Source organism: Vigna unguiculata, chromosome 8, assembly GCF_037176805.1.
Source record: "Vigna unguiculata cultivar grain cowpea cultivar isolate G323 ecotype 2 chromosome 8, ASM3717680v1, whole genome shotgun sequence".
NCBI classification, from domain to species: Eukaryota; Viridiplantae; Streptophyta; class Magnoliopsida; order Fabales; family Fabaceae; genus Vigna; species Vigna unguiculata.
The window spans coordinates 2,569,326-2,581,960 of record NC_140799.1 but is presented as its reverse complement, the minus strand read 5'-3'; the positions used below and the strand labels follow the sequence as shown (position 1 = coordinate 2,581,960).

Genomic DNA, 12,635 nt, shown 5'->3' with positions numbered 1-12,635 from the left:
TTGTACCATTCCAATTGCTTGTCTATAAATGCAAACCTTATTGAAATTATTGTCTCCGGTTTCTATAAAAATAATTTAAGTAAATTTCCCAATTTTTTCTAGTTTTAATAAAGTCTTATTTTTTGTTTTAAGTTATGCAATTAATATTTTCCATTAGTATTATAAATTTGGTTTCAATTTGATAAGAGACTACATTCTTCTATTTTAATGAAAAAATTGTGACCAACATAATATATATATATATATATATATATATTTACAAAAAATATCTTAAAATATAGAATATTGTTATAATTTATAAAATTGATATTCATATATATAAATTAATAAGAAAATTATATATATATATATATACATAGATTAATAAGAAAATTATACATATGGAATTTTAAAATAAAATTATTTAAAAATTTCGAAATAAAAAATATTTTATATAAAACTAAAAAACTATATTTCATTTGAAAAAAAAAGAATTTAATATTATATTTAATTTATCAATCAAATTATTAAGAAAAACTCAAAATAAAAAATATTTTGAGATAATTTTTATTAAAAAATTTAATAAAATATTCAACAATCATTTTATTAAAAAATAACTAATATTTTTGTTCAATTATTTTAATTTGATCATCATTTTTTTTTCAATTTGATCTTAATATTCAACAATTTTGTTTAATCATTTTTGCTAACACCGTTTAAATAATTAACTAAAGGTGAACAATGACTTACATGTGTCATTATGATTTTTCTATTTTTTATATTTATTAAAAAAATGTATATGTGTCAAGCTAATATCGTATCATCAATGATATTCGATTTGAAACTAGGGTTCTTATAGATACTATAAAGTAGAAAATACCATTTTTTTCATACTACTCTTTCTATATATAATTAAATGATTAAAAAAATTACATATAAAATTCAAAATATCATGTTATTATTACTTTGGTTTTTATGGTAAATGTGTAATATATATCTATAGATAAATATTTAATAAAAATATGAATTTTAATAAAAATAGTATAATATTTATATAAAAAATAAATTTGGTATCAATTTAGAAAAAAACAAAATTACTCATTTAAAAAAAATAGTTAAATTAAACAAAAATAACGGATATCAAGATTATATTAAATATTAAAAATCAACTCTAACATGACAAAATATTTGCTTAACATATGGATTTTTTTTTCTTAAATAAAAAAAAAACCAAAAAATACATGTGACAATCGTTATTCACCGTCCATTAATTATTTAATCGCATTAATTATTTAATCGGCATAAAAAAATTATATTAAACAAAAAATAAATATAAAGACCAAATTAAAAAAACTAAACAAAAATAGAACCAAATTGGTATATAAGTTTATATATTAATAAGAAAAGTGAAGTCATACATTCCATTGATGATTTCTTTATAAAATTAAAAGTCATAATTGTAAAATACGACTATATACTTTTAATATTTTGAAGTCGTACTTACCACAACTTTATCATTTACGTGATTTTTTAAGATTTGCCTATTTAGATAATTTTAGTAAATAATTACACTACTTTTGTAAAAAAAAATCAGGAAAAATAAGACGGAGAACGTGTGCTAAATATCGAAATTTTTAAGTGTATAATAAAAAAGTACAACTTATGATGCATAGGATAAAGCTAATTTCACATCCCAATACATTTAACAATTTAAAATAGTAACAAATAGTAAAAATTAAATTATTGAATAAAAAATTGAAAAAATGATTGTGATTTAGTCGTATTAATTTTAGAGGGTGTTAACATATTGTGATGCATAATCATTTATTTAAACACAAAATATGGCGCTAAAGCAACAGAATGAATGTCAAGGTCATTTGAGAAACGGTCTCTCATGTCATGGATATAATTTTAATTAAATGTTCCTCAGCGCGTAGATTTTATTGTTGGATTCTGAACTGAAACTTGTCTAAACAAAAGATGAGAAAAATTATTCAAGAGGCAGAGATTTGGGACCAAAATGAACCCAAAAACTGTCTACCATTCGGCTATCCCCTATTTTGAATCAACCTCATTCCCCAAAAATTTCTAAATCTAACACGCTCCTGGAATTTTGGAACAGAATTTTTTGTGTATCTAATAGAATAGGCTAGGGTACAGTTACATATGCAAAGCAATCTTAGAAACTTATGGTGATGAAGAATCAATAGTTGGACCACTGAAAAAAGAAAAATGGAACCAATAGGGATGTAGTGGCATTGACAGAAAATAAAAAGAATTGCCATTCCAGAAAAGAAATAAAGAACCAACTGCTATTTCAGACGACACTTTCCTACTTCTACATCCTGGAGACAAGAAAAAACATTAAGTCCAACTTAAGGAAAGGTGTAACGAGTCCCACATCGGGAAGGTCACCTCAAAGGGGAGGCCTTATAAGGACTTAGGCTCTTTCACTCCTATAGCTAGCTTTTGGGGTGTGGTTCTCCCAAGGACTTATGCTCGTTACAAATGGTGCTTTCATTGAGAGCCGGCCAACCGGTGGTTGTAGACCCAGCGGGGATAGACCCGCCGGGGCTAGACCCACCAAGGAGTGGTGGTGATGCCCGTCGTGGTGGTGAGAGCCGCCGGGACGTCGGCTTTCGAAGGGGGTGGTAATGTAACGAGTCCCACATCGGAGAGGTCACCTCAAAGGGGAGGCCTTATAAGGACTTGGGCTCTCCCACTCCAATAGCTAGCTTTTGGGGTGTGGTTCTCCCAATAAGGACTTGGGCTCTCCCACTCCAATAGCTAGCTTTTGGGGTGTGGTTCTCCCAAGGACTTATGCCCTTTACAAAAGGGTGGTTAAACGTATCACACTTTGACACTAGAGAATGATGATGATTTCGTGAAATTGTTAGATTTATCAGCAATCATCAAACCAATATATGGAAAGAAAGGTACCTTTGTCTTTGGATTTAGAAACACATGCAACTAAACATCTATCTAAAATCCCAAGTGGAATTTTTCCCCAATTTTGACTTGTGCAATGTAGCACTGAACCTAGTTGGACAACCTGCCCCAGGCCCCAGCTGAGTTCGACCCTTTTGACTCTCATTTGTCTGTCCTCAACCACTCCTAAAATAACCCGTGAACAATATAGCTGGACACAGTCAAGAATCAGTACAATAGTAGGCTTCCCAATTCCGACTCATTTTCCCAAAATTTTGTAAATTTGTGTTATGTATCTTTAGTCAACAAAAAGGTCTAGTCGCGCACATCCCATGCCTCATTATCATATAATATAGGAGTGTGTGTGGCGGAATAAGTGATTAAATGTGCAGAATGTGAAGTGGTAACAATTCAAATGTGAGTTAATGTGGTAGCTCTATCCTTTACCTCCTCCATAGTTTCATTCGTAGCCAGAGAATTGAGTCCACATTCATATCCTCCAAACATCTCAGCAGTGCAGCAGTCCATGTAAATGCAGAGAAACATTTAAAACATAAATCGTAAGAACACGATTCCTAACACATTACTGGGTATTGTTAAAATTGATTGAAATTCACAATTATGGGAATCGCATTATTTGTTAATGAATTCACCTGATTTAGTAGTTAGATTGTACCGATAACCCCTTTTAAGAGATGATGTAAGACGAGGCTGAATCCTAACTGTAACTATACTAAGGCAGCCAATCCACAAAACATTATTCCTTACTGTCTGCGAGTTACCTAATCATGAAATTTTACAAAGAAAAATGTTCTGCAAGCTAGCTTCAATAATTTTCTACGCTCCCTTCAGAAATAAGCTACACATCCCAGTCAATTGTCATCTTCTACCATTTACTTCACAAATTTAAGTTCCAATACCTCCATATCAAATACCCCATCGTTTAGTAAGATCTTTAAGAAACCTTTTATTAACAAACCTTTCTGCACTTATTTGGTACTTATTTTTAATGTATTCTTCAAGGCACACCCGATATGAGAAGTCGATCCAGCTACAGTCAGTTCTTACCACAAAAAGGCACCTTGGAAATAGATATAGAGGATGCTGATCAACCTACAAGAAAATAAAGTCATAAAGGCTGCACTTACTGCCAACTTTGAGAAAGAATATAGCTAGTAAATAAATAAATAATAGCAATGCAGGTGAAGTTTACTAGTCCCGGTACCAATCATGTCAATCTCTGTTTAATAGGAAATGCATTTGAAATACACAAGCTTACAATTAAAATGAAAATGCTTTTGAAACGCACAAGCTCACAATTAAAATAGAACTCGTTGAGGTTTTCTCAGATTACATCAAAACCTCCGTCTTTTTAAAATTCTACACAAACCTTTTTTATTTTTTGTTTTAAAAACATACATTGTCACCCATTTTCACATTACACAAGAACTGCTTTACGTTTTTTAAAATTATTACTTACATCTCCTGGTAAGCCTCAGTAGGGGAGACCATTGTAATGATGAAAAACTAAGTGGTGGAAGTGTAATTCTAAAATAATCTTAGAGGGTGAGATGCTGTCATCTAATTTACTCTAAAAAAATCATCCGACTCCATTTCTTTCATGTATTAGCCTATCAAATATCTATATTCGAAGTCATGCAACGAAGAGTAAAATAACATTGTTTTCGGAGGTCCAGTATTCCTTGAAAGTTGGCACTTGGGAGACAAATTTTGAGTATCGTCAAAGCTAGGGTGTTTATGTTCCCATGTCATCCTACCAATTAGCGCAGATTTTATCTGTTCAACAAATTGTATTAACAAACCAACAAAGGCATTGGAGATTAAAAGGGTATAAATCTAGCTGAGCTAACTAAAGATTCATAAGCTTCCAGCGCCTTCCAGCGCAATACTTATGCACCCTAATGTTATCAGCTGCAATATTCTAGTACATATTTTCTGATTGCAGTGATAACATAGATGGTAATAGAAAATAAGTGTTCCTTTAAAATGCATTACATCAAGGAAGGAAACGTGGCTACTGCTGTTTCGGGAAGCGAGTGGGAATTGGTGAGAACCAATGCACTCAAATTATCTATATGGGTAGAGATGATAATCAATTTCTAAGTGTTACCATTTCAGCTTAATTACACCCAAAATACTCAAATATCACTCAAGTGTTTCATGTCTTCTCTCAGGTTTTATTTGCTAAAGTCATATAATAGATTAAATCACGTATCCAGTCAGTTTGAGGGTGGCGTACACTGCCATTTATAACAAAGCAATCCTTTATGACGTGTAGATCTTTTTTTTTTTTTTTTACTTTGGTTACAGAAAAATGAGGTAGCACAATGCCACATCCTCAAAAAGAGTCTCAAGTTGTTTAAGGTCTGATACCTGATTTCTCTGGTTTGAAACCTACAGGGAAATTAATGTCACAATTTAACCTAAGAGTCATTTTGAAGATGTACCTTATTACCTAAACTTAAAAGTAGATAGTATTAACTCAGAAACTACGTGCATACAGATCAAAAACAAAATGAAACAACCCTTTGACACAGGTTACCAAATTCTTTTACATTAAAAGACTGAACAGTCATGGATTTTACAGAAAATCTTTTTTGATTATATCATGTTTGTAGCTCAATCAAGACTACTAATTACAAACAAACTATTTCTTGGATCTTCCAATCTGTTTTCATGGTAAACACTGCACACATTTTAGAAACTTGGGAGTTAGCAAAAGCCAAAAACTTGAACAAAATCAAACGAATGGCTTAATTATAATTTTAAAGCAGCTCCATCATTTCAAGAGATTGACTTTCACAAGCAATAAAAAAACTGAGTCTGATGATTTTCATGGGAAATCAATGTAGAGAATAGGTTAATTGAAAGGTTTAGTTGATGTACTTGAGGGAATTTTCCTGTTTTGAAGTAGGGAATGGGTAAGGGTAGTTTGAAACCATGAGATGGGTTTTAAGAACTAGACTGGTGTTTCTATTAGCCTGTCTAGTAGAAGTAAACAGTAATATATGAAACTGGTGTTGACTTATCAAACCGGTGCAGAATTATAAATTATTTCAAAAAATAGGGTCATTTTGAAATGTTATACCAATCTGGAGCTTTCTGCCATATCACCAGGAAATCACCAATCCATGTAGCGATTTCCAATACCAGATGGCAATATATCATTTAAATGCCCTTCAACTCACTGTTCTCTAGTACAGTTCCATCCAAGCGAGGCATTTTCCAGTTAAGTTCTTCACCCAATTGCTCTGTACTGAACACAATATGTTTAATGTTCTGCAGGGCGTTTTCAGTTTTCATTTCATGAGTTCTGAATCTTGCATGTCCGTCGAGTTGTTCCTTGACTTTTATTTTGGTGGAGCACAAATCGTCATAGCTGCAGGTCAGGTCTCTGTTCTGTTTTGTTGCTCATTTTCTATTTTGTGTGTTTAGAGTTCAGAAGGCTTAACTTCTCATTGGTCACTACAAGTCATAATACCATCCGCTCAGCCAAAGGGAACAGCCCCATGGAGCACTTACGCTTCAGTATTTTGTGCAGTGGTAAAACTACCAGTGATAACCTTGATTTGACTTCACATAATGGCATTGGAGAAACTGTAGATAGACGTCTACTTCAAATGAGTGGTTCAAGTCTACAAGAGCAAATGAACATAAGGGTAAAAGGGTAATCGACCCTATATTTAAGTCTACCTTTTGAAATGGTGTTATTTACTTCCTAAGGCCATAGCCCTTGCGCATGTTCTTATGATTGTTGATAATTAGAAGGCCAGGAATATGCAGCACATTCGAAGCAATTGACAACACATTCGAAGCAATTGACCGGAAGAAAGAACCTGTTCAATAAACTTTCAGCGGAAATAAAGTAAAGTATGGAGACATGTTTGCTATCGTTCATGGAATGTTAAATGACTAATTTTATAGTTTCATACTGTGATTGTTAAAATAACCTTATTAATTCATGGAAATCTAGAACACATTATATACACCAAAACACACGCACCAAGAGAAGGAGACTTGAATCTTAAGCAACAAAAGTTGCAAGAATCAGTCTTTATTAAATTAACCAAGCTCTCAAAAAACATTTTGACAGTGGAAATCAAGTTAAGAGAAGCTGATGAAGATAAGTTGGTTTTTCAAGGTGATACTTGGGGTGTTTTTGCCAATGTAATAAGGACTGGTGAGCCTTTTGAGATACACTTAGCAGAAAAATATTGAAGGTGGCATCTCCTTTCACGTCTTCAAACTCTAGGGGCAAAGAAAGGGACGTAAACTATAGATGAATAAAGAATTGAAGAGGAGAAGGAGGAGGAGAAATCTTGAAATTTAGTAGCCATGAAGTGACTATGAATTAAAAGATTTGGAAGATCTTGGAGATGAAGACTCTGCTAAAGACAAACTTGTAACTAAATTTGAGTATTTAGTTACCTTCAGCTTTAGTGGCATAAACTTGTAACTCTACGGTCACAATATTAGCTATATGAAGAGTACAAAAACCCATGACATTACGGTTGAGGACGTTTTACTAAAACCCTTTTACAAACAGTTAGTTGGTTAGAGTTCACGTAATTCAGGAGAAATTCAATCACAAGTCACATTGATATAAACATGTCAAGGTAAAGCAACGAACCGGTATCATGCATAAATATATACTAAACATTAAAATAATCATGCATGTGATTCACTTCAAATAACATTATTAAGACAAAGAATAAGAAACTATACATCAAATTAATCATGCATATTATTCACTTCACCTACCATAATGCCGCACAAACCACTTCCGATTTTATCTTCATAATCTGGATGATAAATAAGAACGTTTTCTGCTATGGCTCTTTCATCCTCCATAGACAATAGCTCCCCATTCTTGTACCTGCAAAGACATAAACGATGTCGTTTCACGGTTCACACACAACATCCGAAACTCGTAATCTTAACACTAATGAATTGAATGAATCTCAAAATACCTTGGTGAGAAGAGAATATGTCTGGTTAGCTTAACGATCGGTTCAATGTCTCTCACAATCTTCTCTTCTTTGTCCCTCCATTCTGTATCATCCAGCTCGACGTCGGAACCGCCGGTGTGGGTCCCGCCTGATGCGTTCTCGGTAGCTTCTTCAGGAGATGAGGTGGCACTGCACCACAGACGGTGGCCCTGAGGCGGCGCCACCGTGAAGCCTTGGAAGCTATTGATCCGAAGGCGGTGAAGCAGAAAATTCCTAGCGGCCATTGCTGTGGTGTCAGAGTTCGCGTGAGTCAAGCTCAAATTCGATGTTCAGCGAAGAGGAAGTTTTGTTCCCTAGTTTGGGATTTTGGAGGGCTCGTCTGATTGTGCAATCGACTTGTACACAGGCTCTTCAAGCCCAATAAGAATTATTTTATGTTAATATTATGTTATAAAATATGTTGTTTACTTTGAATAAGATTATTGTGGTAGGGACATTTTTCTTTCTCAATATTTAATGGATTTAATATAGTCATGTGTGGAAGAAACTGTGAACTTAAAATCATTATTCAAGAAATAATAACTTTTTCACAAATAAGTTGCGAAAAAGCGTATATTCAAATTCTCTATTTAGAAAATTTAATTATATAAAAATCAATCATCAACTCATTTATTAAAAAGTTAATATTGTTATAGCACAACATTTTTCAAATAGTCGAGTAATCCATCTTCTCCCTCATACAATTTCTCTACACTTTATTTTGAAATATAAAGTTTTTATCTTAGGAACAAATCAAATATACAACATTGAATTTTGTGTACTGAAATTTAAAAAAAAAAATCACAAATATTTGTCTGCTTAACATAAATAGATGAAACTTATGCTTATCCGATACAATATTAAGTAGTTTCCTTAAGAGATTGCGCTTCACAAAAAAAAAAAAAAAAAAAAACATAATTTTAAGTTTAACTGTCGTACTTAAAAATAAAAACTTTCACAAACTTGCTTTCGCAAATCTCATTCTTTTGTTAGTTACAATTAAATAGCATGAAATGTAAAAGGATTAGGAGAAAATATATACTCATGATGATTTTTAACAGTTTGTTTGAAAATATATACCAATTAATTTGATTGAGAGTCTACTAAGTAAACTAACTAAAACAATATGAGTATCGTTTAGATACGCAACCACTGTTCACTAAAATCCAAGTATTATTTGGACTCTCAAGAATAGGTAAAATTGTAGGCTTTCCAATTCCGACTCATTTTCCCGAAATTTTGTAAATTTGTGTTTTGTAACCTTAGTCAACAAAAAGGTCTAGTCGAACATCCCAAGCCTCATCTGCACAACGTGAAGTGGTAACAGTTCAAATGTGAGTTAATGTGGTAGCTCTCTTCTTTACTTCATAGTTTCATTCGTTGCCAGAGAATTGAGTCCACATTCATGGTGAAGATTTAAAAGATAAATCATAACAACACAAATTCTAATACATTACTGTCCATCCTTTAAGAGACTTTTTACTAACAAACCTATCTGCACTTGTTTGGTACTTTTTTTCAATGTATTCCTTAAGGCACACCCGATAGGAGAAGTCGATCCTGCTACCATCTATTCTTTCCACAAAAAGGCACCTCGAAATTAGATAAAGGGGATGCTTATCAACCTACAAGAAAATAAGTCACACAGGCTGCACTTACTGCCAACTATGAGAAATAATATAGCCAGTAAATAAATAAATAATAGCAGGTGAAGTTTCCTGGTCTCGGTACCAATGATGTTAATATTCGTTGGGAAATGCATTTGAAACACACACGCTTACAATTAAAATGAAATACTTTTGAAACGCAAACTAACAATACTAACAAACCAACAAAGGCATTGGAGATTATACTTGTATAAATTTAGTTCAGCTAACTAAAGATTCATAAGCTTCCAGCATAATACTTATCTACACCTAATGTTGTCAGCTGCACAATATTCTAGTACATTTTTTCTGATTGCAGTGATAGTCTAGATGGTAATAAAAAATAAGTGTTCCTTTAAAATGCATTACATCAAAGAAGACAATGCATTCAAATTCCTCTCTATATGAGTAGATGATACTCAATTTCTAAGTGTTAACCTCTCAGCTTAATTACACCCAAACTCCTCAACAATCACTCAAGTGTTTTATGTCTTCTTTCAGGTTTTATTTACTACAGTCATCTACTTGATTGAATCAAGTATCCAGTCAGTTTGAGGGTGGTGTACACTGTCATTTATAACAAAACAATCCTTTATGATGTGTGGATCTCTTTTGTTGACTATGGTTACCAAAAAATGAGGTGGCACAATGCCACAACTCAAAAAGGGCATCAAGTTGATTACATCTGACATCAGATACTTGATTTCACTGGTTCTACAGGGAAATTAATGTCACAATTGAACCTAAGAAGTTTTACGCAAAAATATCATTTGAACGTCATTTTGAAGATTTATCTGACTACAAAAACTTAAAAGTATATAACTTAGAAACTACATGCATAGTCCTTGTATCAACACAAGATCAAAAACAAAATGAAACAACTACCATTTTGCATATTTGTAGTTTGAGCCCATGCGTAAAGGAGCAAACACGTGAACAGCCCTTTGACATAGGTTACCAAATTGTTTTACATTAAGAAACTGAACAGTCAGGATTTACAGAAAATCTTTGTTCATTATATCCGATTGTAGCTTAATCAAGACTACTAATTACAAACTATTTCTTGGATCTTTCAATCTGTTTTCATCGTCAACACTGAAAACATGTTAGAAACGTGGGAGTTAGCGAAAGGCCAAAAAGTTGAACGAAATAAAAAGAATGGCTAAATTATAATTTTAAAGCAGTTAAAGCTGATCCATTTTCAAGAGATTGACTTTGACAAGCAATCAAAAAATTGAGTCTGACAGCAATATAAGATGATGATTTTCATGGGAAATCAATGTAGAGAACAGGTTAATTGAAAGGTTTAGTTGATGTACTCGAGGGCATTTTACTGTTGTGAAGTAGGGAATGGTAAGGATATTTTGAAACCATGAGATGGGTTTTAAGAACTAAACTGGTGTCTCTATTAGCCTGCTTGGTAGAAGTGAACGGTAATATATGAAATTGGGGTTGACTGATCAAACTGGATCAGAATTACAAACTATTTCTAAAAAAGAGGTGATTTTGAAATATTATACCAATCTTGAGCTTTCTGTCATATCACCGGCAAATCACCAATCCATGTGGCGATTTCCAATAGCAGGTGGCGATATATCTTTTGAAAGCCCTTCAACTCACTGCTCTCTAGTACAGTTCCAGTCAAACGAGACATTTTCCAGTTAAGCTCTTCGCCCAATTGCTGTGTACTCAACACAATGTGTTTCATGTTCAGCAGGGCATTTTCAGTTTCATTTCCTTAGTTCTCAGTCTTGCATGTGCTTTGAGTTGTCACCTTGACTTTTATTTTGGTGTAGCACACATGATCTTAGTTGCAGCACAGGTCTCTGTCATGTTTTATTGCTCATTTTCTATTTTATCTTCTTTTGTTTGTTTAGAGTTCTGAAGGGAACAGCTCCATGGAGCACTTCTGCTTCAGTATTTTGTGCAGTATAAAACTACCAGAGATAACCTTGATTTGACATCACATAATGGCATTGGAGAAACTGTAGGTAGATCTCTACTTCAAATGAGTGGTTCAAGACTACAAGAGCAAATGACCGAAAGGGTAAAAGGATAATTGACACTATACTTAAGTTTATCTTCTAAAATGGTGTTATTTACGTCCTTAAGGCCATGGAGCCTATGCGCATGTTCTTATGCTTGTTGATAATTAAATATGCAACACATATGAAGCAATTGATAGAAAGAAGGAAGTTATTCAAAAAAGTTTCAGCGGGAATAAAGTAAAGTACAGTGACATTTTTGCTATCATTCATAGAATGTTAAATGACTAACTTTATAGTTTCATACTGTAATGGTTAAAATAACATTATTAATTCATTGAAATCTAGAACACATTATATATACAAAAACACACGCACTAAGAGAAGGAAGCTTGACTCTCAAGCAAAAGAAATTGCAAGAATCAGTTTTTATTAAATTTGCCAAACTCTCAAAACAAACCATTTTGATAGCTGAAATATAGTTCAGAGAAGCTGCATAAGATAAGTTGGTTTCTCAAGGTGAAATTAATCATGCATATTATTCACTTCACTTACCGTAATGGCGTACAAACCACTCCCGATTTTATCTTCATAATCCGGATGATAAATAAGAAGATTCTTTGCTACGGCTCTTTCATCCTCCATAGACAATGGCTCTCCATTCTTGTACCTACAAAGATATAAACGACATCGCTTCACTGTGCACACACAACATCCGAAACTATCACCAATGAATTGATTGAATCTCAAAATACCTCGGTGAGAAGATAATATGTTTGGCCAGCTGAATGACCGGGGCAATGTCGCTCACAATCTTCTCTTCTTTGACGCACCCTTTAGGATAATCCACCTCGACGTCGGAGCAGCCGGTGTGGGTCCCGCCTGATGCGTTCTCGGTAGCTTCTTCCGGTGATGAGGTGGCGCTGCACCACAGACGGTGGCCCTGAGGCGGCGCCACCGTGAAGCCTTGGAAGCTATGGAGCCGAAGGCGGTGAAGCAGAAAATGCCTAGCGGCCATTACTGTGATGTCAGTGTTTGCGTGAGTCAAGCTCAAATTCGATGTGCAATGAAAATGTACCGAAAACTTG

The 12,635-nt window shown here is 33.6% G+C and overlaps 2 protein-coding genes across 5 annotated transcripts; both read right to left on the bottom strand.

Annotated features, from left to right (window-relative positions):
• Window positions 1-3,653: 3,653 nt before the first annotated feature.
• LOC114193364 (protein DCL homolog, chloroplastic-like) lies at window positions 3,654-8,298 on the bottom strand. 3 transcript variants are annotated; one of them, XR_003606257.2, is made up of 4 exons: window positions 7,899-8,298; window positions 7,690-7,804; window positions 6,622-6,764; window positions 6,057-6,525 (listed from the first exon to the last, which is right to left on the bottom strand). XR_003606257.2 is itself a non-coding variant. In XM_028083127.2 (3 exons), the coding sequence occupies exons 1-3, from the start codon at window positions 8,159-8,161 to the stop codon at window positions 3,835-3,837; spliced, it is 564 nt and encodes a 187-aa protein (XP_027938928.1). In that variant the 5' UTR covers window positions 8,162-8,295; the 3' UTR covers window positions 3,654-3,834. The 3 variants fall into 3 exon arrangements, 2 of the variants coding, with proteins under 2 accessions (XP_027938928.1, XP_085521429.1); XM_028083127.2 differs by lacking the exons at window positions 6,057-6,525; window positions 6,622-6,764 and adding an exon at window positions 3,654-4,020 and having other exon boundaries at window positions 7,899-8,295; XM_085665303.1 differs by having other exon boundaries at window positions 6,056-6,764.
• Window positions 8,299-9,249: 951 nt separating this feature from the next.
• Window positions 9,250-12,635, bottom strand: LOC114193945 (protein DCL homolog, chloroplastic-like). Of its 2 annotated transcripts, none has more exons than XM_028083949.2 (3): window positions 12,303-12,635; window positions 12,103-12,217; window positions 9,250-9,541 (listed from the first exon to the last, which is right to left on the bottom strand). In XM_028083949.2, the coding sequence occupies exons 1-3, from the start codon at window positions 12,563-12,565 to the stop codon at window positions 9,362-9,364; spliced, it is 558 nt and encodes a 185-aa protein (XP_027939750.1). In that variant the 5' UTR covers window positions 12,566-12,635; the 3' UTR covers window positions 9,250-9,361. The 2 variants fall into 2 exon arrangements, with proteins under 2 accessions (XP_027939750.1, XP_027939751.1); XM_028083950.2 differs by having other exon boundaries at window positions 9,250-9,486.